Here is a 25,187-nt window from a genome sequence, read left to right as displayed (position 1 = left end):
AACAGAGATGAAAATGAGTGCAATTATTCAAGGGCTTCTTAGACACAGAGACCATTGTAGAAGGAGAAAACAGTGATCTCTCTTTAAGAGTCTGCAGTTTGGAGAAAAAGTAACATGATTTTGCATTGAATTTTTTTTAAAAGTGACACATTACATATCCACACATACATGTATTGAAGTGTCTTTTAAAAAAGTTGCCCACATTTAACACAGTTTATGTCTTTTTAACTATAAGTAGGCTGGAGATGAATGACCAAGCCACAAATTCCACATATTTTAACTATCAGTTACTGAAATATGTGGATTTTAAGTGCTTGTACTCACATATGTGTGAGAATGGAGTGCTATCTGACACTCAGAAATGGGCTTTCAGTAGGGAAGGACTCAATCTTGAACTATTTTTGCAAATCCTAACCTGTCAAAGTAGCATGAAAGAGAAACAGCTAAGCAAGGAGTTACACTATTTAGACATAAATCAGCATAGGCAATTTAAGAACTAAAATAAAAATCACTATCTATAATAGTGACCATTAAAGGTCAGATTTCTCCAAGAGCCAACTACCACTAAAAACTGACTGCCAGTAGAGCTCAGGCTAATTCTAATGACCCAAACTAGGCAGGTGGATTTTTAAAAGATTTTGCACACATGGAATTGTGGAATCCATAAAGCACTGCAACTCATACAGTCATCTTTGCTGCCACTGAATTGGGACAACCAGGTATATAAACATCTGGGACCCATTTTAGGGTCCAAAATGCATATTAAGCTTCTGTGAAAAGAGACATTTGAGGCAGACAAGGACAAGTCCTAGCAGATTCCAAACTGAGAACTGCAAACAACTGGTAAATGTACTGTCTGGGCACAAGCCCATCTGATTCCCAGAAAGGAAGACAGAAGTTGTGAGTCTGCCTGAATTACCTAGAGGACAGGAGAAGGTCTAAATATGAGTAAGAGATCACTGATGTAAGAACAGAGTATAGGAGAAAATATATAGCTTTGTGAAGGAAGAGACGAAGAAGCAGAACTATGGAGGATTTTGTAAAGGATAAGGAGGAGCTCAAAAATGATGCAGTGGCACAGCCAGTGTTGGGATCCACTGGAAAAATAAACTGAATCTACTGGTTGCTTTATACCTGATGTAAAGAATGGCGTTAGTCAGGAGAGGACATGAGAAACATACTACAATAATTGAGAACTGAGTGACAGAGTTGGTCTTGGGGAAGGAAAAAAGCATCTTGGAAAAGCTGGAAAGAAAAAGAAAATTGTAAAATGTATATGTCAGTCTGGATGCACAGGATAGGAGGGAAGACATAAAAAACAGCCCTAAGACTTCAGGCCTAGATGACAAAGGATGCTAGCATTGCAGTGAGAGAAGAAACCACTGGGAATATGCTCAAGTGTGCAAGAGGCAGGGAACAGTAAAAATCTCTCTGTTGAAGCCTATATTGTCAAATCAAGCAGGGCTAGGGAGACAGTCTGACCACTCAGATACTGACTGCCCACATTATCCTCTGCATTATTTTGCCCTGTGCCAAACAGCATTCTCCAAAACCACTCCAAGATGCAGTTCAGGGAACACACCATGCCAGGGACCATTCCCAAACGGGAGCACATAGCAGCCTCGTGTAAGTAGGGTGTGCAATGTATCACCTTCAATTATATGCTAGAAAATACAATTCTCATGGCCTTCAGCATTGGTCTTATGTTATTATGGAAATATTGGGTTAAAATCCTAATACTGAATGCCCCTAAAATAATAATTGAACCTGCAGCTGCATGGGGACCACAAAAAGCCCACAGGAGATGCACGCCCAAGCATTACTTAGTACAGCTGTAGCTAAGGTCTGCCACATGGCCTCGGGGCCAGAAGATAGTCCCTGGCTCTGCTTTAGTTAGCAGCATAGACATAACCTGTATCTGACAGAAAAATGATATTCACCAAACAATATCTGTCAACATCTCAGGAAAGATTCATGCCCTTATGGTTGCAGAATAAAGCTTGACTCGAAGGCACTTTAAGGATCAAATATGAAAGAAATAAAAAGAATATAAAACTATTCTACAAAAGTGATAATATTGCAGGAAGATCAAAATAATCTGGAGCATGATTTTTATATCAGAACGGTAAAATTAGTTTGAGGAACACTAACAGAACACTGTAGTAAACTGAGCTTTAAGACTGCTACAGAATCTAACCAAAGAAGGCAATGCAAAAATTATGGTCCATTCTTAACTTGCAGTGGTATCAGACCAGAAAGCTTAAGTGCCCTGCTTTTATAGGGCTTTTACAAAAGTTTTCAAGTTTGGGCCACAACAATGGCAGTATTTAAAAACTACTCTGGATTCTTAAACAATAGATTAAAAAAAAGGCAAACATTTATGATAATATGACGGCAGTAAAAAATTTATTTTTTCTATTCAAACCCTTTGCAGTAAGGTTCTGAGTTCATAAATCCAACATTAAAAATCAGAGCTTTTATTCATTTGTATTTCCAATCTCCTACTCCAGCAGTGATCATAAAACAAACACAACTGGCATCTTTATTATTTTATTCACTGAAGGATTTAGCTGGACAAACATCACAAAGATGGTGGCTGCTTTCATTGAATTTATGATCAAATATGCTCCAGCATAAGATCAACTCTGTAAGATCAATTATTATGAAATGTGAATAATTTAACAGAAAGTTGTCTTTTTGTAAATCAGACCTTACAGATATAAATTCAGCTGAGGTTAGCAGATAGTGGGTATACACTGTAGTATATGTTACATTATTTAAAAGAATGCAGGTTTTTATGAATCATATTTAGTGATAAATACTATGATTTACACATTCTGGTACCCAGCAAGCTGCTAGTTCAGACAAACAACATTTCAAAATCTTATTTTAAACTTCAATTAAACTTAACTTAATCAGAGAAGAACTTAACTCTGTTAGTGATGTCTGTCAAAATTACAGAATATAATTCATATAAAGGCTTAAGTAAAAACAAAACAAAAACCACCATCACTTTCTGGGGTTTTTCCATATATTCTCACCAGAGTCTGTTGTTCAGCATATTACCAAGAGAGTTATAATAATTTTAACGCAGAACATGTGCCTTAGGATATGGGATTGACTCAACGCCTGAAAGAAAAAGGTCAGTTCCCTTTGGAACCACTTGCCTCTTTGCCCTCCAGCAATGACAGGTGCACCAGCCCTATGCCGAGGCTTGTTATTCACAGTGTATTGCTGATGACACACAATCTAACCTCTCTATTTTAATGCATCAGCAAGGATTATTGTCTCCTATCTTCTCATTTTGACACTCAGGTCAGTCAGGCACTGAACATATATACATGATGATCTGCCTGCAGCCAGCATCTTTCACAAATTCCCAAACAATAGCTTCAAATGTTCTAAGGTTATTGAAAGGAATCATTAAATTTGATTATGAAAACTGTTTGGATAGCAAATAACTTCAAGTTTTGAAACAAATCCCTGCTTAAATATTAGTCTCCTACAAAGCCATGTGTTTCTGCATCACTAATTCAAAAAAACTGCATGAAAAAGCAAAAAAAAATTGTTTCCTTGTGCTATACAGCAGGAAAGAAGTCAGAAATCTGAAGGCAGATACATGAAATGCTGCAGCCAGAAACACAGGAAAGGAACCAATTAAAATTTTCTAGAAAAAAAATACAATGAATTCTGGGAGACTGCCACAGAAGACTCTCATGAGTGGCAATATTCTAATACCTATGACTACCATCCTAACACAGGAAAGCTGGTAGTCAAAATTATGCTGAAAACCCCATACCAGCTCATCCTAGGAGTCAGTAAAGTAGGTGTTCTTCTAAGGTAAAGATATTTTGTGATGTTTGTACCACTGCAGAAATCTGAACTGCTGTCTGTAAGTCTTTGGCTGGCAACGGAGCCAAATGGCATGGGGTTTGAGATTAGCTTAAACCATCTGCAGAGGTAACAAAACTCATCGGCATTATTCATATTGTTACACTTATTGCCTGTTTGCACCATCCTCCAAAATTACACACGATTCTGACAACCTAAGATGAAAACCATAGGAACTGTCAAGTTAAAGAAAAATTATCCACTACAAAATGTAGTGGAAAACACCAAGCCACTTGAGCCAACTGTAGTTACTTAGCACTAAGCTCTTTCAAACACCAGCCCAGTTCTGAAGATGCCTGTTGTTTTGGCTGTTGTGTTGCAAAAACTCTACTTTTAACAGCTACATGCAAATAATGAAAGACCCAGCTGTAAGGCCAACTTCACTTACATTACTGCCTTCACAGTATGTCTTCAATTCCTCAGACAAATATTTTTAAAAGACATCTCCGAGACTCACGTTTTGTCAGCAATGTCATTATCTAGAGAAGAAAGATTTTAGCACGGAGAGCTCCAGTACAGACTCCAACAAAGAGAGCAGAATTAGGAGTACAAGGATATAATGATGCCTGGTGCCTCTGATCAGAAAGTATTAGACTTCAAACCAAGAAATGACTGACACTATGGCTATATATGAGTAACAGATTACCAAAAACATAATCCTGAGAAATTAATAAAAACATTGGCATGTAGAAATGCATAAGGAAAATGAACATCTGGAACCATCTGAAAAGAGCTGATCAGTAACTACTCAAAAACATTAATGAGGAACATACTTTGAAAAAAAAATCATACCTGGAAACACCAAATAAATATGTCAACATGATATACATCTCAATATCTTAAGGAATTCTTAGCTAATTTTTCTCTACCTTCTGAAGCCCTTTACTAGACTTGAAAAAAATACATATACTTTCTTTCTGGTTTTCAAGTAAGGAATCTTGTCAAATACGTTGCTGAATGTTGACACACAACAAAAAAAGCAAAATATAGACAACAGAAACAAAATGTAGACAGTAGGGATGCAAAAGACAAAACAGCAATCAAAAAAGAGATGACTAATGAACAAGATATCAGATAAACTAATCATTTTTTAAAATGGACTAAACAAAGGAACAGAGATAATGTTTGATGCAGTTTCTCTAAAAAATCTTGCTCTGTGGACAAATTCTGAAGAGCTGGGATGTGATACAATATCTCATAGACTGAAAACTGGCTGACAGACGATAAGCTAAGGGTAATGATGAGTGGCAATCTACTGAGTTGGAAGGGAAGTGTCCAGCTGTGTGCCAGAAGGATTAGTGTTAGTCACAGTTTTATTTTACATCTTTATTAATGAACTGGACTAAGGGATGCACGACATACTGAATGAATTCTTATATGAAAGTAAATGTTGAAAATACCATAGAGGACAAAAAAAAAATAGTGCAAATAGATTAATACAAGCGAGAGATGCAGGCAGAAAATCTACAAACAAGACAGGCCATCAATAACTACAAACAATTACTTTCAGGGACAAATAACCCAAAATATGGATAGGCTGAGAGATAACAATGCCAACAAACTGTAGTCCAATGCCAGAAACTGAATTAAATATCACATAAGACAACAAAGAACACCCATGTGCTTTTGGACTGTATTTTCACAGCTGTCATGGATGGGAAACGTATAGGAGTGTAATAATATACTGAAAAAAACTTGAGAGTTATTAGTTCTCTGAAAAAGAGGACAAAGGCTTTTGTGGTCAGTTTAGGAGGTTTATTAATATTTTTGACTGGGCCAAGAGGATGTACCAGAATACCTAAGGCTTAGTAAGACAAAAGAGGGAGGATTTTAAATAAAGCAAAATTTGAATGTCAGGATAAACATTTTATCAATGAGGCCTATTAGGAATGATCTCCCCCCAAATTTTTAAATGTATAACATTATAGAAATTTTCAGTCACCCCAGTTTGAAAGAAGCATTCAAATGTAACTCATAAAGAATTTTTCAACTTGGCAAAAGGATAACTAGAGAAACTCTAGAGATCTTTTTTAGGCATTGGCTTCAATCAGCATCATATAATTCACTACCATAAAGCTGACAAAGCCTGCAGCGCGTTTCAGTTCAGCACTAACCGTTCCTGATCTGGGCTGAGAATTTCGCCTTTGCCGCTTCCACAGCCGAGCGGCTGCAAGGGTCCAGAAACGCATCAAACTGCACTAAGCGGGCGCGATGCACAGTAGGAGACATAAAAAAAAGGCACTTAAGTGTAAGCACGCGGCGTCCACCACCCTGAAATCAATTGAATAAAACCTATTAAGCAACGAAATAGTCTGGGGAAAATATTTACGAGCAAAACCCTCTGCCCCTGCTGCTGGACCCCCGAGGCGGCCCCAGCGCGCCCCCTGGCGGAGCCACCGCGGATGGAACCCGCGCGTTGCCCTCTTTGTACAGCCCGTTAACAGAGGTTTGGTCACGTCACGAGTCCTAAGGTCCCTCAGGCAAAAGGTAACGCTCTGCAGGGGGATGTGGACAGGCTGGATCGATGGGTATAGACCAAAGGGATGAGGTTTAACAAGTTCAAGCACAGAGTCCACCATTTGGGACCCAACAACCCCACGCAGCTACAGGCTTGGGGAAGAGTGGACACAAAGAGCCTGGCAGAGAAGGACCAGAGGGTGTTGGTTGACAGCAGCTGAACATCAGCCATCAGCGTGCCCAGGTGGCCAAGAAGGCCAATGGCATCTGTTGGAACAGGTCCAGAGGAGGGCTACAAAGATTGTCAGAGGGCTGGAGCAACTCCCATACGAGAACAGGCTAAGAGAGTTAGGGTTGTTCAGCCTGAGGAAGAGAAGGCTCCACGGAGATTTTTATAGCGATCTCTGAGTACCTGAAGGGGCTACAAGAAAGCTGGGGATGGGCTGTTTACAAAGACTTGTAGTGATAGGAATAGAGGTAATGGGTATAAACTGGAGAGGGGCAGATTTAGACTAGACATAAGGAAGAATTTCTTCACCGTGAGAGTGGTGAGGCACTGGCACAGGTTGTGCAGGGAAGCTGTGGCTGCCCCATCCCTGGAGGTGTTCAAGGCCAGGCTGGATGGGCCTTGGGCAGCCTGGTCTGGTGGGAGGTGTCCTTGCCCATGGCAGTGGGGTTGGAACTGGATGACCTTTAAGGTCGCTTCCAACCCAAACTATTCTATGATTCTATGGTCTGTACCAGAAACAGCCGGGCCAGCAGGTCCAGGGAAGTGACTGTGCCCCTGTGCTCAGTATTGATGAGGCCACAACTTGAACACAGTGTTCAGTTTAGGGCCCCTTGCTACAAGGAACAATAAGGCACTGCAGTGTGTCCAGAGAAGGGCAACAAAGCTGGCGAAGGGACTGGGGAACAAGTCTTACAAGGAGCAGCTGAGGGAACTGGGGTTGTTTAGCCTGGAGAAAAGGAGGCTGAGGGGAGACCTTATCACTGTCTACAATGGAAAGAGGTTGTAGTGAGTTACGTGTTGGTCTTTTCTCCCAAGTGAGTGGCGATAGAATGAGAGGGAGTGGCCTCAAGCTACTCCAGGGGAGGTTCAGATTAGACATGAGGAAAAATTTCTTCACTGGAAGGGTTAATAGGCACTGGGACAGGCTGCCCAGCAGGTGATAAGAGTCACCATCCCTTAAGGTTTTTAAAAAAATGGGTAAATGAAGTGCTTAAGGATATAATTTAGTAGTGGGCAAGTATGGTTGGACTCAATGGTCTCGAGGGTCTTTTCCAACCAAGCAAATTCTTGATTCTATGGCTGATAAAAGGGGTGTTTATAGGAAATATGAAAAAGAAATGGAAAATTAAAGATTATTTTGTTTAGTACAGGAGAATCACTGAAAGTCATCAGGAAACAGAGGCTGGTTTATATGTCTCTAAATCACAAATACTTCTTCAAATTTTTTTCATTTTGTGCCTGGTTTCTGGCTTGTTCCCTCCAGCATGATTCCCAGTCACTCCTCAAATGCAAGTGAAGGAATGGCCCCAGCGCAACCTCAACATACTGCAACTGCACAGTCATACACATATAATCCACTTTTTGCATGTGTATAGTTTTATAGTCTTATTACTTAGTTTTATCCATCAGAAAGTTTTCAGTAATGACAAGACTAAAGCTTTTCGTTCCTACTACACTTGAGAGCTTGAACATTCTTCAGTGGCACTACAAACTACATCCAGGAGGTGAAGGTGACAAAAGCGACAATTAGAACAGAGTTTTGTCTTTAGTCAAAACCCCACTAAGGCAAATATTTTGTTTAAAAACAAACAAAAAACCCAAACAAACAGAAAGAAACCCAAACAAAAAAAAAAAATCCAACCCCAATCCCCTTCCCAAGTCTCAGGTCTAAATTCTGTACTCTGTCATACCTGAAATATAGACTCAAATTACATGTACTCATCTCTATTCACTCTGCTTTCTTCAGGAAGCTTTCACTAAATAACAGTCCCAAAATAGGCCTTTCCATCCTGGAATGCAACTTTTAAACAACCTGGCCTCAGGAAGGGAGGTATCAAGTACAGAGGCCATCTTGTTAGAGGAAGAAATCCCCAGCAGTGGGATTAGCCATGAGAATAAAGGCTTATTTATATAATAAATATTGGCATGTTTTGGAATTACTAAGTGGTAGTCCTATTTATCTAGGGCAGAATTTGTTTTCAGCTGCACCTTTTCTCACAATGCAACCCATTACGACAGAAAGATCTTAAAAAGCCTTTTATTTCCTACCAAATATACAGGAGGATAATTAGTTCTCTTTTGTTATCCTTCTGTAAGGGTTTATTATTGCAGAGAAGCTTTTGCAAAGTGAAAGAGGTTGCATGGCATTCTGAAGGCAGAGCTGTTCTTGGTTTTTATTGTGTAGAAATAATTAAACAGAAAAGTTCAGGAAAAAAGGTGAAAATCAAATTCACTATGAACTCCATAGGAAGATCAGATTACCACTTCCTAAGTCTTTTTAGACCAGTATTTTATAATCACATTCCACAATATGTTAGGCCATGCAATGTAGGTGGAAGCTTTATACTAGATAGAAACAACCGTCAATGTAAGTTTTGTTTCCTAACATTATAAGCATTTTCTACAAAATTAATAAATCACATCTTATCTAGTAAATACTCTTTTTACAATCTTCAGGTAGTTTGACAACCAGTGAAGAAATTCAGTGTTAAAATCTCCAAAGAACTTAATTCACTGTAAATGACAGTTACATTATTTCCCTCAAACACTTCCCAAAAGCAGCCTCTCTAATATTGATCAATTGTATTCTAAGAATTTTAGGGATCTGACTTAAATTATAAGCCTGCTGGGTTTAACTTTGTCTTTGTAGTTACATCCCACACTTCTAGATAATTTCCAGTTAGACTGGGAACTGAAGAGCCACTGCCTTGTGTCCACCACTGTTCTATTGTCTGGCTCTGCCTTTAAAATTCACATCTCGTGGAAGCTGGTGTAGCCAGTCAGGAGCATTTATTTTGCCCTCAGTCCACCATTTGTGCCTTTTCTTTTTTTGGGGAGCAGGGATGGGTTGGGGTTGGAGCTGGAGTTTTCTGGCTCTGTTCCCTCTGCCTCACAGACAGGACACTAGCTTGATGGGTGTTGGAAGAGTGTTATTCTTCCTTCTAGTAACCTCTCCTTGCTTAAAGTGAATCATAACGTACGTTTCAAGGTAAACCTCTTCTAAGATTTCTAAACCTATGTTCTCACTCTTCCATGCTAGGACCTCAAAACATATATATATAGACAAGATAAAGAGGCAGGCTGTGCCTGAAAGATGGAACAGTAGATGGTGAAAGCTTTATTGTGTTTAGAAAATCAAAGGTGTTCTCTCCCATTCTGGGAGCATAAAGTTCAATCTTGCACTCTGTTTTGCAGTTCCTGTGTGACAGATTCCTTAATTTCTTTGTATCTCAATCCCCTCTCCATGTAATGTAGCAACAGGACTTCACCTCAGATAAGTTTAAGTACACAATTAAATTCTTCCAAGACCACAGACATTGTGCTTTAGGTGTATCTTTCAAAGGTACTAAGACACCAAGAGGAAGTAACTGTAACAAAACCAATACATATTTAAAAGCAAAAGGCTCTATGTTTTTCTCTATCTTAGGTCTCGTATTTACCCCAAATACCCTTAAAACAATTCTATTTCAAATGGGACATTTTTATGTCATCAATAGCCTTCAACAAATGAAATCAGAAAGTTAAAAAGGAATTACTTTTTTTCTTTACAATTAGAGATTGCTGCTTTTTGAAACATGCCAATAAAGAAAATCTCTAGAATGAACCACTCTGCCCGTGTATTAAGTTTTATAGTTGAATTATACACTCTTGAAAATATGATGTCTATAACAGAAATATTTATACACCCTTAACTACAGCTGAGCAAGCAACAGTGCTTTAATACAGTACAACGATAAAAATTTACACTAGAAAAAAAGGAAATCCTTTAAATTTTGAATGTAAATGATACATAATTTTGAGGCACTAAATATCTCTCATTATAGTAGAACCACACATATGAAGCACTGAAGTCCATGCATTGTCATTGCTTTCAGTCTTTCAATCTTTTCATTTATGCTGAAAAATTGTAAACCCCTTATGTACAAAGCATTGAAAATATAGAAACATTTTTTGAAGAGTTTTCCTAGAAATGAAAAAGCTCTGACCTCATTTAAATCAGCTTGTGATGTGATTATAACTTGTGTCAATTATGAAGTGTCAGAGATTGGGGTTGTTTTAAGTAAACTGTATTTCTATTTTACATTAACAGAAACTTCATGCAATATTCTTGAAGGAAATACAAGATTTCAACTTTTAAAATTCAAATCTCTTCTTGTACTTACTCATACGTAGGAGATACTGCTAGGTCTAATTGCTGTTAAAACAGAGAAACACTCACTCCATGTCTGCAGAATGGATGGAATAACGTGCCAGTATCTATTCACGTTACTTACACATATATATGTCTCCAAGCAAACATATTCACATCAGTATTAGTTTTCTTGTCACTGCTTCCCAATGCAGATCTAATTGCCTATGTTGTAATATAATTGCTTCTTCCAAGCTTTTGGATTTCATTAACTACTTTCAAAGAAAAGACAAACTTGCAAGTTTGTTCATTGTTAAAAGACAGAAAACATACTATTGTAGTCACTTACTTCCCTAATGAAAACTGTGACTTTCAGGGAATTACGTTATTCCAAGCAGTAAGACTGAGGTAGAGTCAAACATTGCAACATGCCTGCAAGAATCCGGCAAAACTGTTTAAGAGAGTCACAAAAGCCAATTACAAATGAAGCTAATCTTCCCATTTCTCCCTCCAGAGTAAAAAGGAGATGGACCCTTCCACAAAAGCTGCCAAATGAGGGTCCCAGTCTGAACTGGACAAGCTGGGTACTTTTCTATAGACTGTTGAAAGTCAATGAACTCAGGTACGTGAGACTTAACCATTGTGAAGAACTTCACTGGCTTCAGATCTATCAACTTCAGTGTCTCATTGCAGGAATCAGAAAGTTACTCCTAACCACAGAGGATCCAGTAATAATACAGAGTGAGCTACAGGGTCATAAAAGAAGCTTGGCACTACAGAAATACAGGTTCTGACTCAAAGGATGAGTATTTGATGGCATCACATCCAACAAACAGCAGCTAATTTTAACTATTTTTATTTTAATGAAAAATGCCTTTGTGTTTCAGTCCAAAACATTGGACTAAATTAGGTTAAGAAGCAGACGGCGAAGAAATGATAGAACAGCAAAGTAAGTATAAATCTCATCACATCTTGGGCAAGTGACCATGCTATGAATTTTTGAGCTGTACACACTCTCCATTACTGAAAAAGGATTTGGACTTTTACTGCACCAGTAACTTTTTTTCCTTATAAAAGGAAGTTCCTTCACCAGAACATTTTGTAACTTCAACTTCAGTGGTGAACTTGGAGAAGGAAATGCTTCACTCTCCTGCTGCTACACCTCTTGAACTCCCTGGTAAACTACCAACAAGACAGCCAGTTGGTACCAACAATAAAATTATGAATGAGTATCAGAAAGAAAATAGCAATGCTGGCAGAGCAAAGACCTTTTGCAAAAAATGTTAGTTTAAAAAAAAGCAGAGAAAAATTCTAACAATTTTTCTGGAAAGACCAGTTCTTGATATAGCTGTTATCCTACTCGTGCAACTCACACCATGGATGCTTTCTTCAGAATATTAAAGATGTTAATCACTGAACACAGTGCTGCCCAAATATCCTGTCTACAAAGATTCTTCATGTGCAGAGAAATCACAGAATGGTCAGGGTTGGAAAGGACCTCTGGAGATCATCTTTTCCAACCCCCCTGTGAAAGCAGGTTCACCTGGAGCAGGTTACACAGGAGCACATCAAAGTGGGTTTTGAATATCTCCAGAGAATGAGATTCTATAATGTATCTGGGCAGCCTGTTCCAGTGCTCGGTCACCCTCACTGATTAAAGAAGTTTTTCCACATGTTCAAGTAGAATGTACCGTGCTCCAGTTTGTGCCCCTGGCCCCTTATAATTTGTCAGGCATTCCTGGCCTAGTAGGCAACCTTGCTGGATTTTGAGCACAATATATTTATATCAGTGTTCGTCTGATGCAAATGTGACGAATTTCAGGAAACATTACAAGGAATAATGTAGTGAATAAAGCAGTGAATACACACTGATTTTTTTCAGCCATGGTAATTAAAATATACAAAAGTATAGTCATATCTCATAGCAGTGACCAGATGGACCTGGCAACAGCGGATGATTATCTGGAAACAACACTCAAAGTTGATGAAAAACATATTATTTAGAAATCTCTTAATTGTTATAGTGGAACAGAGAAAATAAGATTCAAAACTGATGGCCCAAAGTAATAAGAGCATCTCACAGTGAACTCAATACACTTGCCAACTGACATCCTCAAGAAGAAAATATTACACTATACAGTTTCTCCCTATTTATCAGTAACTGGCAATTCAAAAACATTCAGGAAATAATAATACTCATACTGTAATTAAAAAGGATAAAGCCATTTTAAGTTAACTATGGTAACTTCAGCTTGGCATGAATCATATCCTTGAAGCGCCAAAGGAGTAATTAAAAAAAACAAACAAACAAACCACAACTTACTTATTCCATGCTTGTCTAAGATTTTTAGGACTGTACTGTGTAAACCGTTCTGAAAGAAAAAGAAGAGGAACATTCAATTATTTATGCTAAAACTACATTTTTTTGAAATATATTTATCTATCGTAAATTTTCATCATTTCTATGTAACTACTGCAGCTCAAGTCCTGAGACAGGGAAAGAAAACCAGCAGAAGAGCAACTGCCATACAAACAGGGAGAAAAAAAGAACAAAACCCAAACTACCTCCCGAAAACCCCAACTTGTTAAACAAACAAAACAAACAATCTTGATCTAAAGTTAATGGGTATTTTTACAATTTTTTCTGAAGTAGTATTTGTGAAGTTTGAAATCCTAATTTTTTTTCCATCATCACAAATTCTCTGGGATCTCATCGTCATGTTTTCACGCGTAAGGGCAAGTGTGGGTCTGTGTGACACACAAGGACACACCAAACATGACGGCCATGTAAGAGTTCATTTTCTAAAGAACATGTATAAAAAATGAGCAGTGGTAACAGGTACAATGACAGCTTATTTGCTCAAACATTACATTCTTCAGTTCAGATAAAAGTACTTTCCCTCTCATAGGCAAGAAGATGCTTGCTTCGCAGTAGGACTCTAGTTGGCAGAGGAAGATGTTATGAAAGCTGCTGCAGACATGAAGAGCCAGTACTGTTAATCCTTTAAACAGGCACTAAGTGCCTCTCAGGAAGAAAAAAATGCAATCCAGTTGGAGAATATAATAACATTTTCCATGAAGCCTCATCACACTGAAATCCTAACATGTAGACTGCTACTAACCCTGGCCTCACACTTACCCTAGTGTGACAGCATTAGTTCCTGTCAAGAAGACTTAAACTTACAAAATCCTCCATAAAATCTCAAAAAGGAATTTTCTTTCCTCTCCACCCATAAGCACGACATTTAATTGGCACACTGTAGAGTTACAACAATGTTTTATAAATATATAATCATACATGTATGCATGCATCTTACTGTGCAAAACAACTGTAAATGTTGGGAGGGGTTGTGTTTAAGTTCCTGTATTTGTATACTTCACTTACATCTGTTCTAAAATTGTCATGTTAACTTCAGATGTAGTCAGTTCTAAACTATGCAAAAACAATGGCACATATAAAATCCCAGCATCAATGTGAATGATTTTGTTTCTTATACTTATTTTCTTTTTTTTTTCCCCCTTAACTGAAAAGGTTTATGCAGAAATTTCAATGCTCATTGACAACTTCATTGGAAGTTTTCTGTAAATGGTTGACCTGCAAGTTATGTCAGAGGACCTCTTCACATTAACAAGTTTTGCTCTTTTAACCATACTGATGCAGTTAAAGCAGTGATGACACTCTGCTTCAGATATGTATGACAAGCGTACTGGAAACTGAAAGTTACATGACTATAACAAGTTTTAGCATGAATATAAATTATAAATATCACTTATATAATATCGTGTCTAAGTTACCTCAAATAACTTTCTTAGCAAAAAACCCAAATGCTACCTACACAGTCATACCGTTAAAGGTTTTCAGATGTAGATAAACGTACCAAACAGCAATTTTTCAGATTTTTCTTTTGTGGGTTTGTTTTCCTTTTTTGTATTATCAACAAAAACCTTCTGCACTTGGAAAATATTTGACTATTGCAGATGACCATTAAAGTAGCACCTAGTTGACTTCCCTGTGTTATTTTCACTATAAGATGAATGAAGATGCTTAGGTGAGAAGAGACGACTCTCAACAACTCTCAGATGTGCTACCATTACACAGTTCTCAACAAACTAAAATTATTAGGCTGAACTCTTATGAACTATATTATGCAGTGTTATAAATCTTATTTTGTTCTTAGGATTAGGATATTGGAGAAAAGAAATTATAGGTCATATGGTACACTTTACTAACAGAAAATACATTGCTCCTCAGACAATATTTTTTATTGCCCATTTTGCGCACATGCTGGAGTTCATTTCTGATATGTCTCATTGTTGAAAATGCTACCATATTACTTAGTGTGAACTTGAGAAGCATTTAAAATAAACACAACACTACTGACATTATCCTAAATTTTTCAAATTGGAAGCCCTACAGCACACTTTCCAGTTTCTGAGAAAGTCAGCTATCCTAGGCACTGGCAGCTTGGATACTATAAAAACGATAAACAACCGAAGCTATTGTGGTAGGTTTCTTTCTATTTTCTGTTAAGTCCCAATAACGCAATAAGTGCAGAATGTACGGGCTAAAGTGGGGTGGGGAGAAGTTGCTGGGTACGCTTTTAACAAAAGCCACGAGTGAAGAGACTCCCTTATAATTTTATGTGTGCGCGTTCTACAATAAAATAACTTATCACACCTGAGGCATCCAGATTAAAACTACAGGAAGTGCCAATGCCACAAGGCAGTTCTTTAAATCAAACAGCCAAAGTAATAGAATCATTCTTAGATGTGGCCATGGTTCGGTACCGGTAACATGGCACTAGAGTCAGTGTCCGTGATTAGGTTTTAATATGAAACAGCACGAATAAAAACTCAGTACTGAAGCATGTGTTCAGTAGCAAGTAGTTCAAGCACTGCATTAGCACCGATAGTATGACCCAAACTTACAAGAGAGAGCAACACTGCAATTCAAATTGTACCTGTTGCTCACTAAGTCAGCTTCTGCTCTCCAGAAGAAAATTCTGAGATTCAGTAACATCAGTAGCACAGTTGCATCAGCCTTAGCAGGACCTGAGCTCACCCCTGAATTTAGTTTTACTAATGTGCATTAAAAACACCTATGCAAGCAGATACCTACCCATAAAAATTGGAAGAAAATAAAGACTTTCTACACTTTATAAGTGAATAATCCAGCCATAGCACTGTCCATTCATTTACAACGAAGGACTGAAAAATAATATCCAGCTAGACAGCACAGCATAAAACAAGCCCAAGACACACATGGGAGTTCAGCTAATAAAGTGCAGATTTGCACATTAATCTATTTTGGTGAAACAAAGTGCTGTGTGGAAAGAGAACCAAACTGACTTGAGTCACTGCTGAAAAGCTAAACTAGACCTGGGGAAAGACAGATTTTTATCTTACCTTTCATTCTGCAATACGTTTGGTCAGATAGTGAGCTGGTTCCAACTGGCACACCAATGCTGACTTCAGAAGAGCTACATCTACTTAAAATGGTTTTGAAATATTGTATGCAACATATTTTCTTGACTGGACTGTCAGAGGTTCCCTCTAATTAATGTAAGCTATTTTTACTGGGGGAGGAAAACAGAGAGTAAACTCCTTGGCCAAACTGCTTTAAGGTCTTAATGTCCAACGATCTGTTTCAGTTCTGCAAGAAACTGACTATTGCTTTGCTACACCAGATAAGTGTTTACTAGGCAAGTGACATACTGGAACTAGTTATATAAATGCTGTTACAAGGGACATGCATAAGCAACATGAATAAGCTTCTCAAAGGGATCGTCCTTCTTTACTCAGTCTACTGCTCTGCTCTAACCCTCTTTTTAAATAAGCACCTTATTTACCATATTCACCATATTTATCAGGCAAGGAGAGGGAAAAGTAGGAGGAAAACGTGGAAAGGTTGAAAGCCCCTCTACAGAGAGGCAAATTTTAGTCTCGAGTCCTTAATTTCAAACTCCCCTTCTATGCTGTGTGACTGCAGACCATGCTTTTCCTACCCATCAATATCAACTCTTTCCCCCCTACTCCAAGCAGACTACGGTCTCCTCGCTTAAGTACTGCATAAGGAAAGAAACCACATATTGATAAAATATAGCTCACATTTTTCTACGTAATTTTGTGGCCATGCCTCCAACTGAAGTCTGGTTACAGTATAACTAGACGGGACTAGTGGTAATTACACCCAGCCTTGTCTACGTGCCAGCTCTCAGTACTTTCCTGAATTAATCATTCTTCAGAGAATACAAATCACAGTAACAAAACCAGCTGATTTTGATTTCAGAGATGCCAGAATAGAGAAGCTACAACAATCTTGTCTTCAAGTCTTTCTCCAAAGTGATCCAGATTTTTAAGTCCTGAACTGTGAAACCACAATATAACATACCTACAAATACCGATCTAGCAGTCGCAACGCAGACAAAAAAGACGTAACCTCCTAACTTCTATCTGTACTTGTATCCCGTTAATCAGAGAACTGGAATTCAGTCTCACAATTACATCCCTGAGTTTTCTTCTGAGTTACTTTTCAGTGTGAACTACTCTCACAAGCCTGTACGAATGCATCTGTCCTTTATTGCTAGATGGATTTAATACAACCAAAGCTAAAGCTATACATATGCATTTCTGGCCAACTGCAGAATATTACATTTCATACTTTCAACCATATAGCTTTGGTATTTATTTTTCAGATGTTTCCATTGATTTAATCATAAAAATAAGTAATATCAGTCTGTAGATCCTGACTGTTATGCAAGACCCTAGAAGTTCTGCAATCAATGCTCCCCCAAGAAGTCTTACATTATGAAGGGCAGCAGCACAGGTGGTACAAATCTTGGTCCAACCTTGTGAAAAAAAACCCATTGAGCCAAAACTTAATACACCTCCCTCAGAACTCAAAGGCAAACAGGCACATGCGAGAATTTCATTCAGATGCTCACATCATCACCCACCCACAACCATCCCCTAGCACATGCAAGCCACTGTCAAGAACACAAGGCAGACTGTCGTTCTGAGGCAGCTGCTCATTCTCATCAATGAGATTAAAGAAACCTAAAAAATCTATGTTTATGGATTAAGATTTGATCTGACATGTATGTTGAATTTTTGTAGTTCAAATTGGGCATATATATACTAGAGTTCAAATATTTTCATTTATTATTATTAAGTTGTGCTTATTTTGAATAAAATCACTGGTAGGTCGACACTGTAAGCTTATCTGAAATACAAACCAAAAAGTCTGATTTTAATTTCCTTTAAGCAAACACTTAAAAATTTGAAAATCTTTTTGGAACAAATTCAGAAACAAAATTTGATCCTCTGCATTTTTATCTGTCATGGTTTAGCCCCAGCTGGCAAGTAAGTACCACACAGCCTCTTGCTCAATCCTTCCCTCCCTGTGGTAGGATGGGGAGGAGAATCTGAAAGAAAAAGGTAAAACTCTTGAGCTGCGACAAAGACAGTTCAATACAAGAGCAAAGGAAGAGAAAAACAGTAACAAGAATAAAAGAATATACAAAATGAGCAATGCACAGTGCAATTGCTTACCACCCAGAAACCAATACCCAGCCAGTTCCAGAGCAATGATCCCCGACTCGCTGCTCAACTCCCCCAGTTTATGCAATGAGCATGACATCACATGGTACTGAATACCTCCTTGGCAACCCTGGGTCACCTCTTCTGATTTAGTGTCCTCCCAACTTGATGTGCACTTCCCATTAAACTTCTCATTGGCAGGCAGTATAAGACAATGAAGAAAATTGACTCTATCCCACTCGAACCCAGGACATTATCCCAAATATACAGTCATCACCCTGACTGGCAACCACGTCTCACTGAAAAAGAGCTGACATTTTACATAGGTGCAGTATTTTGCTAGTCAAACATGACTTTTTGTTATGTGAAACAAAAGAAGGAAGAAGGTATTTCGGTTTTTGTTTAAATCCCACAGCATCTATAAATGTTCACCATTTGCTTCCTGGAAGGCGAAATTAGCCAAACCTTGATCAATTAAGCAGTATGTCCATAATGAAATGCTGTGTAAAGGACTGCATAAATAAGAGCAAACACAGAGTACTCGTATGCCTTACTGGAAGAGGTACCAATTCAATTATATTCCTGCAGCATATAATTTAATCTGAATATTTTAAAAGATCACAGAAAAGGAGTAGGTGAATATATTACATCCACACCTTCAGAAGCCCAGCCTCAGAGCCACGATTCACTGTTGTGCTGGACACTAAACACAACCCACTGAGATGCTGGGTGCTGCAGTTACACAAACATTCTTCTGGCAGTCAATGGATTTGAGTTGCTTTTTGCTTCAGACCTTGCAGCACAGCCTATACAATACCTCATATGCCAAGCAAGCTTTAACAACTGTTTCCCGCAAGCAGTAGCAACCATTAAGCTCCTTGGAATAACAACAAAATGGAAGCAGAAGTGAGCAACCAGAAGAGATATTTCTTAAGATGGCTGATTTGACAAACTTAATGCAACAAAAAAAATTATGTTCTTAAAACAAATGCTCCCAAATCGTACTCATCTTGAAGGCTTCGGGGGGAGGGGAGAAGGAAGGGAGCCTGTCCCAGAAAGTTCATCCACTACACCCAGGTGTATTAAGTGGTCTTAGAAACGACAGTATTTCTATTTCTTATTTCCTTTAGACAACTGCTTTACAGTGATATGTGCATACTCACTTGTGTGCCCACATGCGTACCTATATGCTCTCCACTGCAAACATCATTATCTGTCTGATAAACACACTCGATTTGATAGCCCTGCATCAAGGGCAGGTTCAAACAGAAGCAAATTTCAGCAAACTCACTAGTGAGCTTATTAGCAGATCACCAAAAGAACTACTGGTCTGCTGTGAGAATTGAAAAAAACAAGCACTTGCATTTTAAGTAACATAAAACAAGATGAGGGGTTTTTCTCTTTTATCAGTCAGAAAAACACACGAACTATTATACACATTTGCCTTGAAAGGACCTACAATAGGCAAGAAAAGCTACATAAGGAATTAGAAGCAGACTACATTTTATTTTTAGCTTCTTTTTTGCACTATTGATAATCAGCTTCTAGTCTAAACCAAAGAACTTAAAATGCAGTTTGACTTCAAGGCATTTTTTATGTTGTTAATCAAAATATGCCAGCTAATATGCATTCCTTGATTAATGTCCTTCCCTATTTAAAATGAATGTGATTAGCTTAAATGCAAATGTTTAAACATCACCATAATTAATATTTGAAAAGTCTAATGCATGATTTTTTTAAACGGGGTTTTCTTTATATTTAAAGTCTAAAGTGACTAACACTGTATTGTGATATGAAAGACTCATGCTATTTTTATTAAATATTCAGTCCTAAAAATATTTAGATTGCATTAGCTAAAGATATAAAGATGCTGACAAGCATATTTTTAAGTACTATTTGCAGCAATAACGTGCAATTAGAGTTTTTAACAAAGTTGAATCCCAACTGGAGTTCTATCAAATCATGACTTAAACTTTGGGTTTTTGTATGCCAAATGTCTTCAGAAAAATTACTTCAACTCCCCACTTTCCATCCCTGTACCCTTCTTGCCTCCTTTCCAACAGTATCTTCTATAGCAGAGCATAGGCTGTGTGAAGAGCAAGGACAGATGCTGTTTTCAGAAATCCCTACTGAGCATTAGTAGAAAATGTCATTTTAATTGTCAGCATTGTCTAAAGCACTGGAGTTTTATATTAAATGGTTCCATCTTTTAGCAGTGCTTTCCCTGGCTCCCTTGCCTATATAGTAGTCACTTAAATTTTTCAGTTTCATGGAATTTTGTTTAAAATACAGTGAAAACATTGACAAATCTGCTTCCCTTGGATTGTGGATACCAGTGACCTGAGGAAACACCAAATATTATAGTTTTGCTAAAACTAAAGAAGAGGAAAAAAAACTGACATCAGTGCTTCTTTACAGATCCCTCTCTCCTTTCTTCAAATAATCAAATTCCCAAAGACTACATCTATACCAGTAATTTAAATGACCTCAGGACTGTTGTCTGAGTGAGACCTCATCACCACCCTGTGTCTGTACTACTGCAGCACACTTCCACCTCTATCCTCGAATAGAGGAGGTGGAAACCTTCTTCTTACAGGAACTGTCCCTAGACCACACTAACCCTCAAACCATGTCCAGGAATTCATTGTTGGAAGTGCTAGTTATCATCAGCTAAAGGCCTGTCAGAGGCTGCTGTAACAGTTTAACAGCAGAGAGTCCCACACCACCTAGAAACATTTCCTGGCATCAGCACAGACATAAACAAACAAGATATTGACTCAGCATGTAAGGAATTGTTGACAGGCTTTGGTGAAACTCTACAGGAAAAACTGTTAGGGAAGTTTGAAAAGCCATATGTCCTCATATACAGTATTTCCATATGTTTGTGCCAAAGGAGTTTAGTCTCTCAGCCCAGCTCTTCTCTAAATGAAGACTTAATCCTTTGAAAAAACTTGGCTAGCCATCACCTGTTAAGATGGAAGTAGGCAGGTCGTATTTCTAACCCAAATCTATATTTATTCATCATCTGGGAAGCAAAGCAGAATTTGTGACTCAGAACATCAGCTCTGCAGTGTTTTTGTCAGTCACAGACTTGGGAGTTCATTAATAAATTCATGAACTATCTTTCAGCGTCTGGCAGACTCTGTGCTATGCAGTATTTCCTATGAACGCTGTTTTCTTGCTCTAGTTTCTTTTTGTCTTCTGCCTTCCCCTTAAGGAAAGTCCCTTCCTCTTAACTCTTTTCATCCTGACTTTGGGGATTCTCTTTTAAAAATCATATTTAACTAACTTTCACCTAGAAAGACTATTGTAAGGAAACTAATGAAGAGCGAACACTACAAAGCATTCTCACATTTTCTCCACCTTCCTAACAAGTTACCACTTCTCCCTCACTGTTACCATCCTTTCATGGTCACTTTATCTTCCAATGTGACCGAACCTTACCTTCTCCTATTCTGTTCACTGACAGTACCTTCTGATAAATCTGTTTAACTTTTTAGGATGGAGGCTATGCAGCATCCGTCCCAAAGACTAATTGAGAATGTAGGAAAAGTGAAAACTTTATGTAAGTGTATATGTTGATTAAAAGGCTTATCTTTCTCAATTAGATGGGCAGGACTCGGTCCCGGAGAAATGGCTAGAGAAGAAAAGAAAATAAGACTCCAGACCAAGAAAAATGGGATATTTAACGATGATAGGGAGAGTAATACACAAAAATCAGGAAGACTCAAACACAAGACTGGTAAGGAAGCAGCTTGTTTTTGAATACTGCTTCATCTCCACTCATGCAGAAAAGGCACAGCAGCTGCCTACTTTCATTTCACTCTTGGAGACACTAGTCCAATGATAAGATGAGTGGTTGGATCCATTTTAGTGCAGCAAATCTATGTATTTCATAAAGTATTGTAACAAAAGAACAAATAGTGAAAACGTTCCTGAAGTCATGTGTCAGGGAACCATGTCCATCATTTACAATGTCTCTATCCAACAACCTGTAACATGGGGCTTCTAAGCTCAGTGAAACTTCAAGATTTTATTGAAACGGCAACTAACACTTTTTCATAATTTCATCAAATTGGCTTCTTATTTGAGGGCAGATAATTTATTTTCACAAGGATCCCGAATAGCTGACTCTCTGTGGTGATGCCTGAGTACAGGAAGAGCCACTCAAGACTGCAGCAGTTGTAACAGCTTCAAAGTGAAACCAAAAGATAACCCAAAGTTACTGAAATACTTTTGAAGTACTTCAGGATTTTCAAATTCATTATTCACATTATCCTTAATAACATACTAAACAGGACATGCGTGTCTGTGTGCACAGGTGCAAACACAAACTAAGAGGACCGAGGCTGAGGCACATAGAAAGCTCAAAGACCAGGCTAATTTTTAGTTTTAAGTATCTCCCATATTACCAGAAGTATCTGTAAGATAGGAAGTAATCAAAGATCTCAAAGCAAGCAGATATTTACTTTATTTTACTTTTTAAATAGCAAAACTAATTATGACCATTTTATTTTCACAGTTACAAGCTATTAAAATCACTGAGGTGAGGAGTTTAGACGATGCGGAGCCACCCACAGCTAGCCTTAGGAACACACTTCTTATTCAGCCTCAGAAATGTTCCTGCGTATTAAGATGTCAGAGATCACCACTGCTTATGCACTAGTTGCTTTCCATAATAATCAGACCCTCAGCCACTCTAGTACTGAAGAGACTAATGCCAGGTTTTCAGACATGTTTCTCCTAGTAAACTGTGAGTAACCCCCTGCAGCACAGAACTGTGCCCTATCAAATCACAGCAAAAAAATTGTTATTTAAGTCTGTATGCAAACAAGAAATACAATGGATTTTTTTTCTACTCTTAACAGTCTTCCCACAGCTATTTAATGCGCCCAGCATTTTTTTAACTATAGTAACTATTTATCATTGATACTTTCTGTTCAAATTCCATTTTTTTATGCTTACACAACTCAGCTCATAGTATCAAAGCCTTGCCTGAGTGGAGGCTGACAGCCTCATCACCAGTGTCCTTGGCACTTCTCAATTTATCACACTTATTGTTTGCAGCTCTCTGTCTTAAAACTCACAAAGACATGGAAAGCACAGGAGTTACTTAACCCCATATCATCTACACTTAAATGTGGTAATTTGACAAACATTAAAGAATAATAGAATTAGTTCAGATTTGGCAAGACTTTTCAGGTTCCCTCCTACATTCTTCTGCTAAGGAAAGGAAAAGACTAAGTCATCTTTTATATTATTAATGCATTAGTGTCATTCTAGCCCAGCTCGTAGGCCAGAGCACTTTGTGCAGAGCATGCTTTAGATGCTGGTAGACCAGTATGATCCCAGAGGTGATATGGTTTGCTGCTCTAACTGTTCCACACTTTACCAGCATCAAGTCCAATTACTCAGTTTTGGGGTATGTAAGCCAAGTTTTGGTTGTCCAGTTAGATTATCTAATTTCTAAAATCAGCAAATAAGGAACTGTAAGACAAAAAAATATCCTTTTACCAAGGCCATGAAGGATATAGGGTGGAAGGTATTGCAGAACACAGTATTTGTACAGAAGAGGGTTTTTTCCACCAGAGTGCTCTCAGACCTCCACAAGGTATGAGAATTAAGGAGCTCAGTGCTTTGCATTAACAGGCCTATAAAGATTAAATAATTGCCAGCAAGAGCAGTAATTACTGACCTGCAAATCTACATAATTCATAGATGTGGAAAGGATCTGAGAGAACAAAGACCACACCTTGCAGAAAAAGTAAAAATAGCGAGTGACCATTTTCTGTCTTGGAGGTATCTTTCCTTACTGCCACCATTCTGAACTTGTATAAGTATTATGTATTCATAAAAATACATAGTATGGAATGGAGAAAATAAAAGCTAGATTTAATGAACTTCCTTTTGTGGATTTATTTAGTTCCTGATGTTCTTCTGAGGTAATAAACCTACATCCTTTAAGACACTTGGAAGCCAAACAAAAAAATGAGACCAGGAAATTTCTTGGCTGCCATCTACTGTTCAAAACTTTTCTGTATCGCACAAAGGAATAAAACCAAGAACAAATCCAAAGAGCACTCACTGGTATATCCAGGATATCTCCTTCTCTTTACTATTCTTGGATAAAAACAATGTCTTTGGACTGCTGTTAAAAACCACAACATTTTTGTGAGGATTCTGTGTATATGCTCAACTTTGAATCAGTACCAAAACCAAGAACCACAAAAGCTTGTACACTTAATGACGCACTGATTTAGACAAGAACACTGTAGTATTCTTAGTATTTCAATGAAAAATTGTACTTTAACGTTAAGGTTCTACTAATTCACTAGACAGCACTAGAGAGTGACTTCGCTATACAGTACTAAGACAGCACTAGACAGTGACTGAAAAGCAATGTGCAGAAAAGCTGCATGCTTTCCCTTTCTAAAGGTTTTGTGTTACTATCAGAGTAAATCCTACAGGATGTTTGTTTCTCTATCTCTCTTATTTTGAGAGCTGCCTAGACCTCTTTGTCCTTTTCAACTCCACTGCCCCTTGTCCTTCTTCTTTGCTGCTCCAAAGAAGCCACTATGATCCTGCACGTCTGACAAATAAGATGGGCTGGAATGAAAAGGGAATAATCTTCTTTATGTCCAATATATAACAGGACTTGGAAATTAGGTTTAAATTACATATGATGTCAGGTTGTCAAAGTTTATGATAAAAGTGATGGGGCTATCCTATCATCTGCAGTAAAGGAGAACTAGGAGCTTACTGAGAGACTTTAGGCCTGCAAGGACAAAAATATGTTAAATTGTATTGTTGGGTGAACTGTGTCACTCACATCGAGACTTTGGTCATAAACTGAAGACTCATCCTAGTAAAATATACTGGGAGGCAATTAAGTGCTTCATCTGAAAGCATCTAGTAACCTTCTTTTTGCCATCTAGCCCAAAG

The 25,187-nt window shown here is 38.0% G+C and overlaps 1 protein-coding gene across 4 annotated transcripts in view; it reads right to left on the bottom strand.

The window, feature by feature from the left end:
- Window positions 1-25,187, bottom strand: part of CDK14 (cyclin dependent kinase 14) — a 353,941-nt gene that overhangs the window by 111,829 nt on the left and 216,925 nt on the right. For all 4 annotated transcript variants that reach the window (XM_069859622.1, XM_069859619.1, XM_069859621.1 and 1 more), the window contains one exon: window positions 13,030-13,078. In XM_069859622.1, the coding sequence (XP_069715723.1) occupies window positions 13,030-13,078 (49 nt within the window). The remainder of the gene's footprint in view (window positions 1-13,029; window positions 13,079-25,187) is intronic.

Source organism: Phaenicophaeus curvirostris, chromosome 6 (assembly GCF_032191515.1).
Source record: "Phaenicophaeus curvirostris isolate KB17595 chromosome 6, BPBGC_Pcur_1.0, whole genome shotgun sequence".
Taxonomy (NCBI): domain Eukaryota; kingdom Metazoa; phylum Chordata; class Aves; order Cuculiformes; family Cuculidae; genus Phaenicophaeus; species Phaenicophaeus curvirostris.
Note: the sequence above shows the minus strand (reverse complement) of the source record. Positions and strands in the feature narration are given on the sequence as shown.